The sequence below is a fragment of the Pyrgilauda ruficollis genome, unplaced genomic scaffold, assembly GCF_017590135.1.
Source record: "Pyrgilauda ruficollis isolate IOZ18807 unplaced genomic scaffold, ASM1759013v1 scaffold268, whole genome shotgun sequence".
Taxonomy (NCBI): Eukaryota; Metazoa; Chordata; class Aves; order Passeriformes; family Passeridae; genus Pyrgilauda; species Pyrgilauda ruficollis.
In genome coordinates this window covers 10,678-29,918 of record NW_024524022.1, presented here as the reverse complement: position 1 = coordinate 29,918, position 19,241 = coordinate 10,678, and the positions used below count along the sequence as shown (strand labels likewise).

Sequence of the window (19,241 nt, the reverse complement as noted above, 5' to 3'; positions counted from 1 at the left end):
GTTATTGCCGGGGTGCGCTCCTTCAGGTATGTCCATAGCCATACTGGGGCCGAACACGGGGGGATTGGAGCATCCCGGGGGTTTTGGAGCATCCCGGGACCGAACACGGGGACACCGGAACATCCCGGGACCGAACACGGGGGATTGGAGCATCCCCGGGGCTGAACACGGGGGATTGGAGCATCCCGGAGGTTTTGAAGCATCCCGGGGCTGAACACGGGGGGATTGGAGCATCCCGGGGCTGAACACGGGGGGACCGGAGCATCCCGGGGGATTGGAGCATCCCAGGGCTGAACACGAGGAGGAACTGGAGCATCCCGGGGATCCGACACCGGCACGGAGGGACCGGAGCATCCCCGGGGCGGAACACGGTGGGGATTGGAGTATCCCGGGGCCGAACACGGCGGCACCGGAGCATCCCCGGGTCTCGGCGGGCGGATCCCGCGGGCTGGAGCCGCCCCGGGGCCGGGATGAGGCCGGGCTGGAGCCGCCCCCGGGGCCGGGCTGGAGCCGCCCCGCTCCGTCCCCGCTCCGTCCCCGCGATGTCGCCGCGCTCCGCCCGCCTGGCGCGGCTGTCGCGCTCCGTCACCTTCAGCGCCTGCCACCGCCTGCACAGGTGAGCGCCCCGAACAGGTGAGCCCCGAAAAGGTGAACCCCGAAAAGGTGAACCCCGAACAGGTGAACCCCGAACGGGTGAGCCCCGAAAAGGTGAACCCCGAACGGGTGAGCCCCGAACAGGGGAGTGGTCCCGCACAGGGGGGATCGGAGCACAGGGCCCCGCACGGGTGAACCCCGAACAGGTAAATCCCGAGTAGGTGAACCCCGAGTAGGTGAACCCCGAATAGGTGAACCCCGCATAGGTGAACCCCGCACAGGTGAGCGGTCCCGTACAGGTGAACCCCGCACCAGGAGCGGCCCCGCACCGGGAGCCCCGCACCAGGAGCGGCCCCACACCGGGAGCCCCGCACCAGGAGCGGCCCCGCACCGGGAGCCCCGCACCGGGAGCGGCCCCGCAGCGGGAGCCCCGCCCGGAGGAGGCTCCGAGCCCGCTCTCTCTTCCCGGTTCTGTCCCGGGCCCAGCCCCTTCCCGCAGCCATCCGCCCGTGCCCGGCTGCAGTTCCGTGTTGTCGCAGAGCCGGCGGCGCTTTCGCTTTGTGAGCATCGCCCTGCGCCCCCCGATCCGCTGGTTTTGCCCCCCAAAACTGATTTATGCCTTGACCTGAAACTGCCTCAAAGGAGGTTTTAGGCTCGGCCTCTTCTCCCAGGCTAGGAGCGAAGGGATAAGGGGAAACAGCCTCGAGCTGTGCCAGAGGAGGTTTAGGCTGGAGATCAGGAGGGATTTCTCCATGGAAACTGTGGTGAGGCCTTGGAAGGGGCTGCCCGGGGAGTCCCCATCCCTGGAGGTGCCCAAGGAACTCCTGGATGTGGCACTCAGTGCTCTGGGTCTGCTTGGACTCCATGATCTCACAATTCTTTTCCATCCTCAGTGATCCTGGGATTCTGTGTTGCTCCCAAAATGTGCCTTGACCTGAAACACTCAGAGCAGGGCCCTGGATAGTTTCAGAGGGAAATCCTTTGTACTCCTTGGAGAGGCTCCCTAAGCTTTGTTAATCAGCAATAAACCCAAATGTGCAGCTTGCTCCAGGCCTGAGTGATTTTGGGCCCAGATGTTGAACATTTATCCAGCAGTGTCAGGCAGATGCTGTGAAACAGACACAAAACCACAGCAAGGAAAGATTCACTGCTGTCAACAGCATCTTTTCATGGCCCAGACACTCTGGCTGTGTTTGTGCCTCCTGGGCTGGTTAAATGTGGGAGAGGGAAGAGATGGAGAGCTGGAAAGCAGAGTTGAGTGAATCCATGAAGATCTGGAACAAATCCATGCCTGCCTTTCCCACAGTAAAGCCCTGAGTGACGAGGAGAACCTGAAGCTGTTTGGGAAGTGCAACAATCCAAATGGCCACGGACACAACTACAAAGGTAGGAAGATGATTTCCATCCTTGCTCACGGAGTGCTGCTGCTCTCAGGGTGGGGGTAACCCCCACGAGGGCTGGGCCACTCATCCTCAGCAGCCTGATACAGCTTTTAGTGGCTGGGTTTGTGTTTTTATTAAGAATTAGGAGGAAATTTCAGCAGCAGGGGGTTGAACCATAGCATGGATTTGCCATTTTTCAACTGAATAGATAATAAATATTTATCTTCAAATGCCACTTCTTGAATCAGATCTGCTTGTTTACACTCTGCAGAGTCATTGTGATTGGAATGGAGATTTTTTTCTAAGCAAAAGGCATGCAAATTAAACAGCCTGTAAACATTATTTGAATGGGTTTTTTCACGAGTTCTCCCATTTGTACACCCCAAGCACACAGAATTAGATCTCTCCAGTTCCTGGAGTGGCTCCCTGTGTTGTTGGCACCCTGAAACCTCAGCTCAGGAGCTGCTTCATCAGGGAAGACAGGCTTATCTCCACCTGCCTGGGGCATCAGACCTTGGGGAGGGATTTTTGTGCCTCTGGGTCACTGTTTTTATGGATCATCCCCTCATTTTCTAGAAGCAGTCCCACTCCTGAGTGCACCCTGTGGGTGGGCAGAGAAGGGGTTGTGTGTCCCAGCAGCAGCTGATCTGGTTTTGGGTTCATGGGCATCACAGTGACCTGATTTTTTCTTTTTTTTCCAGTTGTGGTCACCGTGCGTGGAGAGGTGAGTGCAACCAGCATCTTTCTGTGTCCCTCAGTGGGGCAGAATCCCCACAGCTCTGGCCCCATGCCTGGGTTTCCCAGAGTATTTCAGAAACTCTGTGCACATCACTAGAGAAGGTTTCCATGGTCACTGTCCTGTTCACAGCAAGGATTTGCAGTTTAATGCTGTTTTCATGCTCGAAGACTCTTCCAGTGAGCTGTCTCTGCCTGGTGTCAGCTTTTAGGAGAGGCTGGAACCTCTGGAATTGTTTCCAGGCTGTGCCAAGCCCTTGGGAACATCACAGGAGAGGAGCTGCAGCCCTCTGACAGTGGGAAGATAATTTCCTTGTGGCTCAGATGAGCTGAGCACAGACACTCCTGTCTGATTTGTGTTGCCAGGCCACCAATCCTCCTTGTGCTTCCCTGCAGATTGACCCAGTCTCGGGGATGGTGATGAACCTGACAGACCTGAAGGAATACATGCAGGTAAAAACAGCCCAGTTTTCCTTCTAATCCCCTGGGAGAAATGATTAGAGCTTGTCTGGTACCAGCACAGAGACGTGGTGGGCTGCTGATGGCAGGGCATCAAAAAGAAATTAGGGAATAATTGAAGACTTAAACGCCTTAGCTCTGTTAATGTGAGGCAGTGCCACGTCTCCAGCTGGGGATCTCCCAGCTGGATTTGGGGCTTTTTCCCTTTTTTCCCACCCTGCTGCCTGGCTGTGTGTGGTTACCTGAGGCTCAGGCCAGGCAGGGACAGGGCTGTCACCGTCCTCCCTCTGCAGGAAGCGATCATGGAGCCGCTCGACCACAAAAACCTGGACAAGGATGTGCCCTACTTCTCCGAGGTGGTGAGGTGGGTCAGGGGGGCTCCTGGAGGGGCTGGTCCTACCTGGGAAGCAGCAGCCTGTACCTGAGTGCTGAGCACACCTGTGTGCAGCCCTGCTGCCCTCGTCACATCAGCCTGGCCAGGCAGGACCTGCCCATCCCACCCGTGCCACCCCCATCTGCTGGCAGTGCCACAATCCCCACGTAGCCCAGGTGTCCTCAGCTGCCCCTCAGCATCCCCCCAGCCCGTCCTGGCTGCAGCTGCCTCAGGTGTTGCTGTGGTTTCTGCCCTTTCAGCTCTGACCCTGCTGCTGTTCCCCCCCAGCACCACGGAGAACGTGGCCGTGTTCATCTGGGACAGCCTCCAGAAGCTCCTGCCCCAGGGCATCCTTTACAAGGTGGAGGTGCACGAGACGGAGCAGAACGTGGTCGTTTACAAGGGAGAAGAAACGATTGTCAAGTGAGGTCAGCCTGAGCTCAGCTGCTCGGGAGAAATGCTCCGTGGTCAGCTCCTGGATCCCTGCTCAGCATTTCCTGCAGCCAGCCCTGGGCTCTGTTACAGCAGGACAATTGCAGATGTTTCACAAGGGCCCTCGCAGCAGTTTGCCCATCCTCAGAATGGGTTGGTTTCTCTGCTTTTCCTCAAGACCTTCCTGTTTTGCCAGCTGATGTGAAATTTAGAGTTGTGCCGTGGTAAATAAAGCAGATTTGGGGAGAGGAGGTGGCCTGGCAAAATCACAAGAGTCTTTGATTTCTCTCTGATTAAATACTGAATTAATTTATAGTACTTGATAATGTGAGATTTGGTGTTGCTTTGCTTCTTCGTCAAACAGAGAAGCATTTTTGAGAGTGAGAGCTACGTTACCTTTTTTTTTTTTTTTTTTTGCTTCTTATCAGTTTATTTCCTGTGCTGCAGGCACATTTCTTCCTGTGGCCAGCAGAACTTTCTCCTTGTGTGGAACTGGTGTAGTGGGCAGCAAAAAAAGCACTTCTGATCCAGACTGGAGAGCCAAAGGGAGGAGTGTGTTGGTGAGAGTGGAAAACTGAGGAAACTGCAGGGGCAATGTCACAGCCCCAGTGGCGGCAGAGCCCGGGGGAGGGAGTGCAAGAATAAACCCTTAAATCAACCCCAAAATTCAGTGGAGGTGGTTGCAGCAGGATGAGGCTGTGAGAGGAGTTTACAGGATCCTACCCCAATGATCCTGGCCATTCCTGGAGCTGGGGGCACGCTGGGCAAGCAGTGAGGAAATGGGTATTCCACAATTCCTGTGGTTCAAGGCCGTCAGTCCCAGTGTCTGTCCGGAGGCAGCAGTGGCAGTGCTGTCTGTGATTCCCTTTGTCACATCAGCAATGTCCTCAGGAGTCATTAGGAATGGCCATCAAGAATAACTTAATGCATATAATTAAAAAAAAACCAACCTGATAAGCGGGGCAGCAGTTCACTTGCTTCATGAGGAAATGGGTGTTTGAATAATGGGAGCAAACATCCCTTTAGGGAGGTTTAATGAAGCTTGCCTAATTGTTCACCTTGGCCACACTCTGCTCCAGGCCGAGGTAAAGTGGGGTTTGCACTGCCAAAAAATACCTGGGCTGCTTCAAAACTGCTCTGGAATGTAAAAAAATGGGGACTACTTTACCTGGGCACACTCCTGTGCTGGCCCCTGCCCTGGTTCAGCTTCACTCAACCACCCTGGGAGAGCTTCAGAAAGGGAACTGGGAGAAAAATGAGGGATATTCCCTTTGGCAGGGCAAAACCTCTGCCCTGGGAGCTCCAGCTTTGGGGAATTCTGTTCCTTTTTAAAGGTGGTGCTTTGGGAGATTTTTGGCTGCAGGTTCCTTGCAGCGTGAGCCAAGCAGAGAGTGCTCAGTGCCCTGGATGAAATCAACACTCAGCTGGCACATTTGCCCCTTTTCCCTGCTTATTTTCTCTCCCCAAACGTGGAAGCAGTCATGTTTGCAGCCGCCCTGACCCCTCCTGCTGCTCTGTGGCTGAAATGTTGTAAATTCAGCGCCGGTGCTGCTGATTCACCGGCTGCCCTGAGTCACGGACACTCACACGCATCATGTGCTCTCTTTATCAGAGCAGGAATCCGTTCAGCTGCTGGCAAAAGCCAAGCAAACAAACGTTACATCTGCACAGCACAGCCCGCTGCTTTTATTGGCACGGAGGCAGAAAAAGCAGCCCAGGCTCCTGAGAATTTCTGCAGCTCCACAGCCCTGGCAGAGCCCCACGGCAGCCTGAGTGGTTTTATTTATTGCTGTGGAGATTGAGCTGCGTCAATTATTCTGATCTCTCGGATTTAAATGGCTGCAGCTCTGGGGAAATGGAATAAATTGGGTGGCTGGGCAGTGGTTTGGGTGAAAGGGGCTGGAAACAGCAGGGCTGGAGTGGAAATTGGGATTTCAGTGGTGTTGGAACCCAGCACATCTCTCTGGATGCCCTGGATGGCTCAAAGCCCTGGCAGGGGCTCAGAGACCCTGGCAGGAAGCCAAAGACACCTGGAAATTCGATCTCAACCCATGGAGCAAATTACCAACTTTGTATGAAGAATTACAGGTCACAGAAGTTTAAGTAGCATAGTAGGAGCAATCACAGGGTGAAGGGAAGAATTTTGGAGCACTGTACAGGGGGGTTTTGGACCTTGTACAGGGGGTTTGGAATTCTCTACATGGGGTCAGGGGTTCCAGGATGGAGGGATTTGGGTGTGCCCTGTCCTTCTTCTTTCTTCTCCCTGGCATCCATGTTCAGGATGGTGTTGGCACTCACAGATTGGTTTGGAGTAGAAAGTCACTGTCTAACACAGGTGAGGGCTGGAGTGGAAATTGGGATTTCAGTGGTGTTGGAACCCAGCACATCTCTCTGGATGCCCTGGATGGCTCAAAGCCCTGGCAGGGGCTCAGAGACCCTGGCAGGAAGCCAAAGACACCTGGAAATTCGATCTCAACCCATGGAGCAAATTACCAACTTTGTATGAAAATTACAGGTCACAGAAGTTTAAGTAGCATAGCAGTGGCAATCACAGGGTGAAGGGAAGAATTTTGGAGCACTGTACAGGGGGGTTTTGGACCTTGTACAGGGGGCTTTGGGATTCTGTACGTGGGGTCAGGGGTTCCAGGATGGAGGGATTTGGGCGTGCCCTGTCCTTCTTCTTCCTCCTCCCAGGCATCCGTATAGTTTTTAGTGTAAAAGATAGCACCAGCCCGAGAGGTGGGGAGAGTGCACTCGGCTGTCCTGCTGAACAGACCTCGGCTGGGCAGAGAGAAAATATTGTAGATAAGAATTAATAAACAAGATTGAAGACAGAAAAACCTGAGAGTCCAGACTCGTCCTTTGAAGCGTGGCCACCCAGAACATTTTCCTGTCTCGGGGCAGAGACAAATAACAGCGAACCCCGAACCTCGTCCTGCTCAGGGGGGTCTGCAGCTCTGCAGGGAATTCTCTGTGCGATTCCAAATTCCCAGCTGAGGGGGGCAGGGAGGGTTTTCAGGCAGGGAATGAACTCCCAGAATTAAACATTAAGCTCTGCCTGAGTTACTGAGTGATGAATGCTTTGAGGAGAGCGGTTCAGGTGACAGTGGGGGCCAGGAGAGGTCCCAGCTGATCCCAGCAGAACCGCCAGCTTCAGTGCCTGGAAATGAGAAAGGCAGGGGAATAATGACAGGAAATGTCACTGAAAGCGCCCAGTTGTGTTTAGTGGGGCTGAAAAACCCAGCTCTGCCTCCTGCCACACGCTAAAATCAAATTAGTTTTGTGGAAGAGCTGGGCGGGGGGACAGGAACATCCTGGGCACAAGAAATGATTTATTTGAATGTGCTGTTCTCAGGGGAGCAGAGCAGGGGCTTCCATGGTATTTGTGTTTCTGTGATTTTCATAAAAACTGCTCCTCTTCTGAGCTAATGCCAGGGCAGGGGCTGGCTGTGCAAGCAGCTGATGGAATTTAATACCTGTGGCACCATCTGCTTCTGCCAACCAAAAGCAAAGGTTGAGGCTGCCCAGGAAATCTGTCCAACAGCAGCTTTCCTTTTTATTTTAATTTCTTTTCATTTTAATTTTCAGTTTAGGGAGGTTTATTTTTTTCCCATTCTGCCTCACTGGAGGAGGAAAAATCTTATTTTTTTGCTGTGTTTGAAGCACAGTGGGCAAGGGAGGACCGAGGGTGCAGCTCTGGCAGTGGAACTGATCCCACCTGGGGGGATTAAGAGCCCAAAAGGAGCAGCAGAGAGAGGAACTGCACCAACTCCTGCTGCTCAGGCTCAGGAGCCGCTCCTCGGGCTGGCTTTTTACAGCCCATTGTGGCCCAGACAATGAAGGAATTAATAAATAATCCACACGCTGAGCTCAGGGCTCCAGCTGCACCTCCCAGCCCCACTGGGAAATTCGAATTTCCCTCCTCAAGGTGATTTTTTTGGGAGATCAGGCGGGCACAGGAACTGAACAAGGAGCAAAAAATTGGGGAAGCACGCTGAGAAAAGGAGCTGGCCCTGCCCCAAAATCCCCAAAATCCCCAAAATTCCCTCATTTTCCAGAGCCCAGAGCAGAGGCAGCCCAGGGACCCCTGACAGCAATTCCCATCCTGGGTAAAGCTCATTAGGGTGTTTGCTTGTGCTTGGTGCTAATTGGTACCAATTAATTACTCTGTGCAGAGGGGAGGCCAAGTGGAAACAGAGCATGGAAGTCTGAAAAATGAGGAGAACAACTGGGGCTGGGGGTTCAGGGGCATTTCGTGGCTTTTCCCTGGAAATTGTTTGTACACTGGTGTGGAAAACTCAATTTCTGCTGGTGAATTCACCGAGAAATTCAGTGAATGGGGCAAAGGATCAAACAAAAAATAAAAATAAATGTACCCAGAAATTCAGTGAATGGGGCAAAGGATTAAACAAAAAATTAAAATAAATGTACCCAGAAATTCAGTGAATGGGACAAAGGATTAAACAAAAAAATTAAAATAAATGTACCCAGAAATTCAGTGAATGGGGCAAAGGATTAAACAGCTCTGTCCCTGTAGATTTTCCCAGAATCCCCACCTCACTCTGCAGCACTGGGCTTTTGGTGGGATGGAAATGGAGCAAATTCAACCCTAAAAGTTGTGTTGTCCCAGAATTCCTCCTGTGACACCCACAGAAAGATGTTTCAGTGAGAAATCACCTCCAATCCAAAAAGCTGGGGCTGTTCTGTCCCCACCTCACTCTGCAGCACTGGGCTTTTGGTGGGATGGAAATGGAGCAAATTTAACCCACAGGAAGATGTTTCAGTGAGAAATCATCTCCAAATCCAAAAAAGTTTGGGCTGTTCTGATTTTTTTTAAATTTTTTTTTTTTTAATTTTTTTTTTTTTTTGAGGTGAGATGGCACAGCAATAAAAACTCGGGGATTCCAGGCAGTCAGGGGAAGGGTGGGGAAGTTTTAAACGGGGCTTTATGCAGCTGTAATCGCTGTGTTGGTGATTAATCAATGTTTTAAGAGCTCAGCTCTGCCAGGAACAGCTTTCAGCTCACGCTTGGCTCAGGGTTTTGTAGATGTGGCCTCAAAGCTCATCCTCAGAGCCCCTTCTCTTTCTCTCCAGGCAGAGTTCTGCCTGGTTGTTTTTGTCAAATTTAAGTTTTTAGCTTTTTTTTTTTTTTTGTGTGTGTGTGTGTGCGTTTATTTTTTAGCACTTAAAAAAATCCCTATTTTTTAGGGAAAATACGGTGTTAAAGGAAATGTTCTTTTTGCTGCTCAATGGACTAAAAATTAATGGAAATGCCACTGATGAGGCTCATGGATGGGACAAAGCAGCAGGAGCCACGTGGGGATGATCTGGGACGTGAGAGGTGCCACAGGGATATTTAAATGCAATTTCATATTTATTATCCAAGGCTGTAATCTTAGGAGATAGATGGATCAACAAAGATTGAGCAGTCATTTCCAGCACTAATTAGGATTTTATTGTGTGCTGTGCGCTGATAAAGCATGTTCCTATCTCTGCTAATTACCCTGCCTGCTAAACAGAAGCCAATTTTAATGGCTGGCCGCTAAAAAAAAATAATTTCTCTGAAATTCTGCGAGAACATTCCGTGAATGCAGCACTGCAGGCTCAGATTTCACCTGCGAGATTGTGCTGGGGAATTCTGGCTTTGCCCAGCCCCTCCACAGCCCAGCAGGAAACAGGAAAAGAAGTGGAAATTGGGATGAAAGAAGTGGAATTCACACTGAGGGCACGGCAGGGATAATTTCCTTTATTTTTTGAGGCAAACCATGGATTTTGTACAATTTGAACAAGCAAGAATTGAGTGAAATCTCAGCCTGAAAGCCAAACCAGCCTTAGCAGCTGTTTAATCCCAGCTGTCAACTTTAGGGTTAATATTTCAGACAATTCTGATTGATTTTTTTTTTAATTTCCCTCTTAGACCTGATATCTGAGAAATATAAATGGGCAGGGACAATTTCTTCTGAATTCCTGAGAACTATAAATGGGCAGGGACAATTTCTTCTGAATTCCTGAGAAATAGAAATGGGCACAATTTTTTTCCTTGTGGTGCTCTGCTCCTGTGTTAAATTTTCAGGCTCCTTTATTCCCAGCTTCCTCAGTCCCTGGGGAATTTGGATTTATTCAGCAGAAATGAGGAGGTTTGGCCAGCTCTGGGCTGGGCAGGGCAGTTTAAAGCCAGGGCTCTTGTTTAGATCTGAAATGTTGATGTGGTTTGGGGCTCAGCCTCCTGAAGAGGAAGCACAGGAGGATTAAATGGGCAGGGATCTGTCCTGACCCTTCCCCCAAAAACCCTCTGCAGGATTGCAGAGCTCAGGCCTCACCTTTATTTATTTGTTCCTTCATCTGTGGGATCAAAGCCAAATATTTCAGAATCGTTTCACCCCCACCCCCCAACATCACAAGGAGGCAGGAAATAATGGGAGGTGAAAAAACAATTTTAATTCCTTATTTTATTTAGATCGGTTTAAGAAAAAAAAAATTGCTTCCCACAAGTTGGAAAATTTCTAAATAAAGGTTTAGCCCATATAAAAATACAAACAATAATAAAATCAAGACATCCATTGGCCCACACAATAATCTTGCCCTACAACAAAATCAGCTGTTGATTAAAAAAAATTAAAATAAAAAAGAGGAACACAAAATGCCCACCTTGCCTTTCCAGGGGAAAAAAATAGAGGGAAAACAAAGAGAAATTTTGTCATCTGCTGAACTCGGGGCTGTGCCAGGAGGGGATGGAGAGGCAAAGCCAGGGAGGAGGAGGAGGAGGAGGAGGAGAAGGAGATAAAGAAGATAAAGAAGATGGAGAAAGAAGACAAAGAAGAGAAAGAAGAAGAAAGAAGACAAAGATGAAGAAGACGATGAAGAAGAAGAAGAAGACGAAGAAAAAGAAGAGAAAGAAGAAGAAGAAAGAAGATGAAGAAGAAGACAAAGACGAAGAAGAAGAAGAAGAAGAAGAAGAAGAAGAAGAAGAAGAATTCTCCTCCTCCCTTCAGGCGTTTTGTGCTTCACAGAATGCCAGGCGATGAGGAAATCGTGGATTCACGAGTGTCCCGTGGGCTCTGCTCACCCATTTTTGTGTCTGAAGGGCCAGGGCAGAGGGATCCCTGCTGGGGATTTTTCCTTTTCCTTTAGGGCCAGGGCAGAGGGATCCCTGCTGGGGATTTTTCCTTTTCCTTTAGGGCCAGGGCAGAGGGATCCCTGCTGGGGATATTCCCTTGTGCTGGGGCTGTGGGCCAGGGCAGCAGGGGAGGCTCAGCTGGGCGGTCACACAAACCTTTCCCATTTCCCCTGGGAGCACATTGATCACCCTGAGGCACAGCAGGGAACGTTTTCCTGAGTAAATCAGCTCAGCCCCGTGGTTCCCGAGCAGGGGAGGGGGCAGCCCAGCCCTGCTGGGTCCCCTCTAGGAGAGCAGGCTGCCTGTGAGCAGCAGCAGCAGGGCAGCCAGGAGCCAGGAGCTGCCCTGAGCCCTGCTCCCCGAGCTGGGAGAGGTGCTGGGGGCTCTGGTGGTGCTGTTGGGGGGCACCGTGATGGTTTCTGCCCCTGAAATGGAAAAAACAAAAAGGAAAAAAAATCAATTACAAATGCAAAGGACCAGCTGAGAGCTTCTGCAGTGTGAAAAATGCGTATTTTATGATTGGCTTTTTGCAAATATTGAAATGAGTATTGTGTGTGTTGTGTTAGAAAGTTATGCTGTATTAATTTTCTTAAGCAGTGTGTTAAATATATTTTTAGGTGATAACATAATGTTAAAATAGAAACTATGCTATGTAAGATACTTTTTTTAAAGAAAGGACTGCACCAGACAGCAGCCACAGGACACCTGAATCTTACAGAGAAAGTGAATTTATTGCTCCATTATCAGCAGAAATGAACTTCTTCCTGCCTCCTCACCCTGAAGACACCATCAGGAAGGAGAGGTGCTGGGGGCTCTGGTGGTGCTGTTGGGGGGCACCGTGATGGTTTCTGCCCCTGAAATGGAAAAAACAAAAAGGAAAAAAAATCAATTACAAATGCAAAGGACCAGCTGAGAGCTTCTGCAGTGTGAAAAATGCGTATTTTATGATTGGCTTTTTGCAAATATTGAAATGAGTATTGTGTGTGTTGTGTTAGAAAGTTATGCTGTATTAATTTTCTTAAGCAGTGTGTTAAATATAGTTTAAGGTAATAACACAATGTTAAAATAGAAACTATGCTATGTAAGATACTTTTTTTAAAGAAAGGACTGCACCAGACAGCAGCCACAGGACACCTGAATCTTACAGAGAAAGTGAATTTATTGCTCCATTATCAGCAGAAATGAACTTCTTCCTGCCTCCTCACCCTGAAGACACCATCAGGAATAAGAGGAAGAAGTTGACACTGACCAGACAGAATCCTCTGTTTGAAAGGAATTTATGCATCATGTGAATATGCAACAGGCTGTTGTTTTGAAGGGTTAATCCTCTGTTAATTTGTGTCCTTTTTCGGCTTATTTTGCCCAGAAAGAGGCACCCACACTGTCCCTAACTCTTTGTTTTTATTGTCTCCTATTGTCCTAGTCTCAACTGTTCAAATTTTATTACTCTATTACTATTTTTATAACTATTTTATTACGATTAAACTTTTAAAAATTTTAAAAAACCCAAGTGACTGGCGTTTTTCACATGCAGGAACTCTGATTTCACAGGAATGATGGCTGGGTACACCAGAGCAGCAGCATCACCCTCTGGAGCACCAGAAACGCTCCCTGACAGCAAAGCCACAGCTCCCAGCCCTGGCCTCTGGTTTGCAGCTCTTTTGTGCCCCTTAAAGCAAAAAGGAAGCTTGGGAAGGTTTTAAGTTGGAATTCAACCTGAAAACCCTCAGTCTTTGCATGACTGCTGGAGTTTGGGGGTGTCCTCAGCTCCAGGCACCCTGAATCCCTCCCTGGCCTCTGCCCAAGCCCAGAGCACGAGAGAAGCCCCTGCTCAGAGTGTCCCGTCCTTCCCCAGACGCTGGAAATGAAGATTATTTACCTCTGCTCAGCACCCAGGTCCTGAGCTCGGTGATGTTGTCAGGGAGGCTGAGGAAGACCCTGTGGGAGAAGGGAAGAGGGAGGAAAACAGGTTCAAGGGAGAGAAGCTGAGTGTCCCCATGGGATGGAAAGGGGACATTGCAAGCAGATGGAGAGACAGGAACGTCAGACCATCCTGAGCTCACCCATGCTGCCCTCCAGCCACACTGAGCTTTTTTGGGGGGTATTTTTAACATCTGAAGTTGTTTCTCCGTCACATTTTGGCTGCTCCTGGGCTGGGATGGGGATTCCTGGTACCAGGGTGGCAATTAACTGGGAAGCATCTGCTGCCTGTAATTAGCAGCACTCCTGGCAGGAGCTGGGCTGTTCTTCCTCCTGCAGATGAGGCTGAAGGCTCTGCTTCCCTTGGCCAAACATCTCCCACGGGGCTGATGGAAGTGCTCAGCCAGGCCATTTCCATGGGAATAATCTGCATTTCTGCTCCTGGAGCATCTCCAGACTCCCACAGCACCCGTGGGGGGGCTTTTGGCAGCAAAAGTTTCCTTGGAGAAGGAGAAGGAGAAGGAGAAGGAGAAGAAGGAGGAGAAGGGAAGGAGAAGGAGAAGGAGAAGGAGAAGGAGAAGGAAAAAGTAAAGAAGAGGGAAAATCCCGGAGGATCTGCTCAGCCCCTGCTCGGGAGGAGGGGCTGGCTCCGGGTTTGTCCCAGCGGGAGGCTCGGAGGGAGCAAATCCTCACCTGATGCGCACAGAGGAGAGGTTGCTGTCGGGGGATGTCCAGCGGGCTGTGCTCTCTCTCTCGGTGATGTTCAGCACTGCTGTGAGCACAGAGCTGCAGATCCCTGTGGCTGCATCCTCCCACCGCCCCACCGAGGCGTTCTGCCGGGACAGCGCCTGCAGCAGGAGCTGCCCGGAGCTGTTGCTGTGGTTCCTGTCGTCCTTTATCGTCACTGGGGGCAGAGCAAGTTGGACAAAATGACATTGCTGCCCAAATGAGATTGCTGCCAAAATGAGATTTCTGCCAAAATGAGATTGCTGCCAAAATGGCATACCTGCCAAAATGAGATTTCTACCAAAATGAGATTGCTGCCAAAATGACGTTTCTACCAAAATGAGATAATGACATTTCTGCCAATATTAAATTTCTGCCAATATTAAATTTCTGCCAATATTACCTTTCTGCCAATATTACATTTCTGCCAAAATGACATTTCTGCCCTGCCAGGTCCCCGAGCCCTCAGGGTTTGCTCCCACCCTGCGCGGCGCTCATGGTGACAGCAGCCAGCACAGAGGTGTTTTACCCCAAAAACCCCTTTTACTGCCCCCGAGCTGCTCAGACACGGGGCTCAGCCCCACCTCAGCACGCCGTGCGAAGGGGAAGGGCTGCAGAAGGAACCTCTGGGCAGCCTCAGCCTCCCTGCCCCTGCCCCGGGGGTCTCGGGGCTTTTCTCCCGAGCAGAAGCTGGACCCTGCTCGGGTGGGGCACAGGAGATGCTGCCCAGCAGCAACAGCACCGGTGGCTGCTCAGGTCCCTGTGAGCATCCTGCCACGTCCCTCTCAGCCTTCAGCAGCCCTGGGACCAGCCCTGCTTCAAACCAAAGCTGCCAGAACCTCCAGGAGCTGAGGTGAGGCAGGAACTGCCGTCAGTTCCGTGCTCAAAATAATTGAAATAGAGGTGAGCAAATGAAAGGAACCCCGGCCCCGGCTGACTGCTGTGGGTGCTGCCGGGTGAGATCTGAGGGAATCCGTGTGGTTCACACCTCCTCCCTGCAGGAAGGCGTCAGGATAAGGGGTCAGGATATCTCTCCTCCACTGTTTTCTGGGTTTTGCTGGGCCTCAGGGCACAGGGGGATTTGTTGGCAGGGCCAGGCTGTGTTTACCCCATCCTTCTGCAGCGTGAAATCCATTTCCTACAGTGATGCTGAACGTTTGTCAGCCCCAAAGTTATCTCTTCCCCTTTGTGCAGAAAGGCAAAGAGGCCGAGAGGAGGGGAGGGAACCAAACCACAAAACAACTTCCCCAAGGTCTGTCTTTTCAAGAGCATTCGGCTCCTTCTGTGCAAGTTCAGGCAAAAAGATAACGGGAGAAAAAATCATCCTGAGGAGAGCAAGAGGATTTGGGATTGAGCTGCGGAGGGGAATGTGAAATAGGAACAAAGGGGTAACAAGGGCACTGCTTACCATCTCCTGCCTGAAATGGAAAAGAATTAAAGCAGAAACAGAAAGCTCCAGCTGAAGCAGATGTGAGAGCAGCACAGGAGCGAGGAGAGCAGCCGAGGCAGGCACAGAGATTTCTGTGCAGGGGCAGTCTGTGAGCTCCAGGCAGGGCTGGCTTACCCAGGTAGGTTGTGTTGGCCTGGTAAGTCCCAGGTGTTGTTTCCACAGAGAAATTCCCTTCGGTCGTGTTCCAGAGCCGAAGGCACCCTTCCATCTCTGTGTCTGCCTGGCCAGCCGCTGGCCCCAGCAGGAGGAGCGGTGCCAAGAGGAGGAAAGCTGCCATGACCCCCTCGGTGCCTCCTCCTCACCCACCTGCCCTGGGAACTGAGGAAGCCTCACGCCTCCCCAGCCCCTTTTATAGCCGGGTGTGATGAGGTAAATGCAAATATTTCCTCCTCCCCGTCCAGCTCACACGTCCACACCCCCCTGGAGGTTTCACTGATAGAGACGCTTCCTCCTACCTGCCCAGCCTTGGAGAGAAGTGGTGAAAAACAAGGGGTGACCCCCGTTGAAGGGGTTCAGATGGGCAGTGGGGACATCCCTGAGGAATCCTGGGCTGGACACCAAGGTCTGTGTCCCTTGGAATGGCGACCAGCCCTGTGAGCTCTTGCAGAAACCCTGGAAATGTGGAGGAGCCTCCAGTTTTGCTCCCAGCTCTGGTCCAGCCTTTTCCTGAAGTCCCAGAAAATGTGAAAAACCCAGGCAGGGAACAGCCTTGTAAAAATGCTCAAATTCAGCTTCTGATCCTGCTGGGAAGGAGCTGGATCATGAAGGGCCAGGATGTGGAGGGTTGGTCTCTCCTGACCCCCTTTCACAGCCCCTCCCTGGTGAACTCGGCGTTCTCCTCGGGGGACACATCCCTGATGAGATTCCTCCAGTAATTCTGGCTGAACACCTCAAACAACACCACACGAGGAAAACAGCTCCAGCTTCTCTCTCCTCTCCTCCCTGGAATTTTCCCCATTTCCCCCTCAGGTCCTCGGCTGATCTTGAAGCTGGTTTTGAAGTATTTCAAGGTTGATTTTGATTCTGGTTTTGAGGCTGATTTTGAAGCTGGTTTTGAAGTGTTTGAAGGCTGATTTTGAGGCTGATTTTGAAGTATTTCAAGGCTGATTTCAAAGCTGATTTTTAAGTATTTCAAGGTTGATTTTGCTTCTGGTTTTGAGGCTGATTTTGAAGCTGATTTCGAGGCTGATTTTGAAATATTTCACGGCTGATTTTGAGGCTGATTTTGAAGCTTTCAAAGCTGATTTTGAGGCTGATTTTGAGGTTGTTTTCGAGGCTGATTTCGAGGCTGATTCTGCAGCTGTTGGGGCAGCACTGAGGGATCAGTGCTGGGGACAAGGACAGCACTTCCCTGTCCCTAAAACAGGTGCGATTCCTCCCGCTCACCTTCCACCTCCTTGGGGCAGGAGAAGGAACCGGGGCCAGAGCGAAACCCGGCGTGTCAGACACCCAGTAATTAGAGCTGATGACCCTGAATCAGCAGGGATGGCTCCAGATCTGCTCCCAGCATGGTTCCACTGAGGGTGGCTGCTTCCAGCAGCCAAACTGAGCAACACAGGCACTCCAAATGAGCTGGATCCCCCCAAAAAAAGAAGGGAATGGCCTCTCCTGCGTTGCAGAACCTCAGGATCATGGAGGGTGGAAGAGACTCTAAAGCACATCCCCCACTGGGCAACTTCTTCCAATGCCTGACCACTCTTTTTTCTGATTTTTTTTTTCTCTGCTCCTTCCCTGGAGAAGGGGATAAACCTCCCTGGTGTTTCTGATGCCCTCATGCTGTGGTTTTGCCAAGCTCACTCCGTCATCCTCCTCCTCCTCCTCCTCCTCCTCCCTGGCCCTGCTGAGTCACTCGTGCTGCCTGAGTGGGAGTTTGGGTTTCCTTCCCTGGGTTCATCTTCCCGTGCCTCAAGCCCAGAGCTCCTCACCCAGGGGGCTGCAGCTCTGGAAAGTTGCTGTGGGAAATACTTCCAATGAAAGTTGAACAGAAGCGGGAGAAGAAGGAGGAATGAGGGGAGTTCGGGGCAAAGAGGGGAGCAGCAGGAAAGGTGCCAGGAAAAAGAGAATGCGTTGGAAGAATTTCCAGTGGTGCTGCATTGGCTGGAGGTGAATTTGGCCCCAATGCACAGAGTGTGGGTGAAAAAAAATTGAGATTTTCTGGTCTGCAGAGCCTCGTTTTTGTGGAGTTTTTATCTTCTTTTCTGCCCTTCTGGGAGCTTCCCTGGGCAGTGCCTGGGGCTGCTCTGCTGCCCAGGGCCAGCAAAGGCTGCAGCTCCTGGGGAATGGGAGCTGCTCTTCCCAACTGCTGGGAAACCTTTCCTGGGAGCCCCCGAGGAGCAGGGAAGCGTGCCAGCAGCCTGAGAGCGCAGGGAACGGGGAAGGAAGGCAATGGAAGCAGAGGGTTTTGCAAGCCCAGCTTCCCCGGTGTGCTGTTTGCCCTGGGCAGTTTCGTGTGAATTCTCCTTGCAAAAGCTCGGTGCCATCTCTGGGTGGTGGGGGTGACTCAGTGGGGTGTCACTGTGCTCCCAGAGAATTCCAGCTGGGACAGAAAAGGCAGGATGGGAGCGCTACAAAAACCTCCCCAGGGCTAAGGAGAGCCTTGTGAGGGGTGCTGGAAGTGACATATTTTGGTAGATGATCTCCCTCTGGGGCTTTTCAGTTTTGCTGGCTCTTTAAAAGGTTGATCTTCTGTGCGGGAGTGGGAGCCGAGCCCTGCCTTGGGGAGAGGATACAGCCACAGAGTTCTGGGAAGCAATAAAATTAATATTTTTTTATCTCTAAAGGTGACTGCACAATCGTCCATTCACCCAGGGATAAGCCCATGAAACAAAGCCAATCCAATGGCTGTGAAGCCCAGAGGAGGAAGGGCAGGAAACAGAAAATTTCTGTGGGAGATTTGTGTGTTACAGGGGGACCTGAGCTTCTAGAGTGCCCAAAACGTTTGGAGAGGGCTGAAACTGCTGAGAGCAGAGCCCGTGGGGCTGGGGCTGGGGCAGGAGCAGCCCTGGGGTGGCACTGCAGGATGTGGCCCCAGCCAGGTGACAGCTCCAGCCAGGTGACAGCTCCAGCCTGGCTTCGGGAGCCAGAGCAAACAGAGGCTCTGGGAAAGGGCAGCAGCCCCAGCTCTGGTCCTCAGGGACTGCTTGGAAATGTTCCCCTGGTGCCACCCACACGGCCAGCGTTGCTCCGGAGGGGATGGCTGGGATGCTGCTCCCTCCTGGCAGGCAGGCAGAGCTGTCAGCTGGGCTGGGCTGCTCCCCCTGTGCCTGCTCCTGGTGAATCTGGGAGGGGAATGAGGTCAGCGCATATCCCTGGGGCAAAGAGCAGCACTTGGAGCTCGGGGCTGTGCTTCAGGAGTGCAGCTGGAGCTCTCCAGCATGGCAGGAATGATGCAGGGAGGAGCAGGTCCAGGAAAGCCAAACCTCCTCCCACCTGTGCCTCACCTGCAGGGGATGGCCAGGGAGGGGGGCTTTGGGGCAAAATGCAGCAGTGACAGGGAATAGAACAGAATAAAAACTGCACAAGCACCTGCCCGGGAGCAGGGAAATGTCAACCACAGGGAAAGCAGCTCAGGCTGTGCCTGGGTCAGGCAGAGGTGAGGGCAGGGCAGGCTGCTGGGGAAGGCAAGGCCTGGGAGATCTCCTGTTCCATTTCCTGGTGCTGGAACTGCTCTGGCTGGGCTGGGCTGTGCTGCAGCCACCCTGCACATCAGGGCATCCTCTCCTCTCCTCTCCTCTCCTCTCCTCTCCTCTCCTCTCCTCTGCCAGGGAGGGGGGCTTTGGGGCAAAATGCAGCAGTGACAGGGAATAGAACAGAATAAAAACTGCACAAGCACCTGCCCGGGAGCAGGGAAATGTCAACCACAGGGAAAGCAGCTCAGGCTGTGCCTGGGTCAGGCAGAGGTGAGGGCAGGGCAGGCTGCTGGGGAAGGCAAGGCCTGGGAGATCTGTTCCATTTCCTGGTGCTGGAACTGCTCTGGCTGGGCTGGGCTGCAGCCACCTTGCACATCAGGGCATCCTCTCCTCTCCTCTCCTCTCCTCTCCTCTCCTCTCCTCT

The 19,241-nt window shown here is 51.8% G+C and overlaps 2 protein-coding genes across 4 annotated transcripts; one reads left to right on the top strand and one right to left on the bottom strand.

Annotated features, from left to right (window-relative positions):
- Positions 1–493: 493 nt before the first annotated feature.
- Positions 494–4,288, top strand: PTS (6-pyruvoyltetrahydropterin synthase). 3 transcript variants are annotated; one of them, XM_041471423.1, is made up of 6 exons: positions 494–616; positions 1,901–1,980; positions 2,678–2,700; positions 3,108–3,164; positions 3,464–3,534; positions 3,832–4,288. In XM_041471423.1, exons 1-6 carry the CDS (start codon positions 543–545, stop codon positions 3,968–3,970), a joined length of 444 nt encoding a protein of 147 aa, XP_041327357.1. In that variant the 5' UTR covers positions 494–542; the 3' UTR covers positions 3,971–4,288. The 3 variants fall into 3 exon arrangements, with proteins under 3 accessions (XP_041327357.1, XP_041327355.1, XP_041327356.1); XM_041471421.1 differs by having other exon boundaries at positions 3,804–4,288; XM_041471422.1 differs by having other exon boundaries at positions 3,078–3,164.
- A 7,593-nt stretch (positions 4,289–11,881) lies between these two features.
- Positions 11,882–15,479, bottom strand: LOC121355733 (placenta-expressed transcript 1 protein-like). The gene is made up of 4 exons (XM_041471402.1): positions 15,303–15,479; positions 13,706–13,916; positions 12,972–13,030; positions 11,882–11,946 (listed from the first exon to the last, which is right to left on the bottom strand). Exons 1-4 carry the CDS (start codon positions 15,463–15,465, stop codon positions 11,882–11,884), a joined length of 498 nt encoding a protein of 165 aa, XP_041327336.1. The 5' UTR covers positions 15,466–15,479.
- Between the last annotated feature and the right edge of the window lie 3,762 nt (positions 15,480–19,241).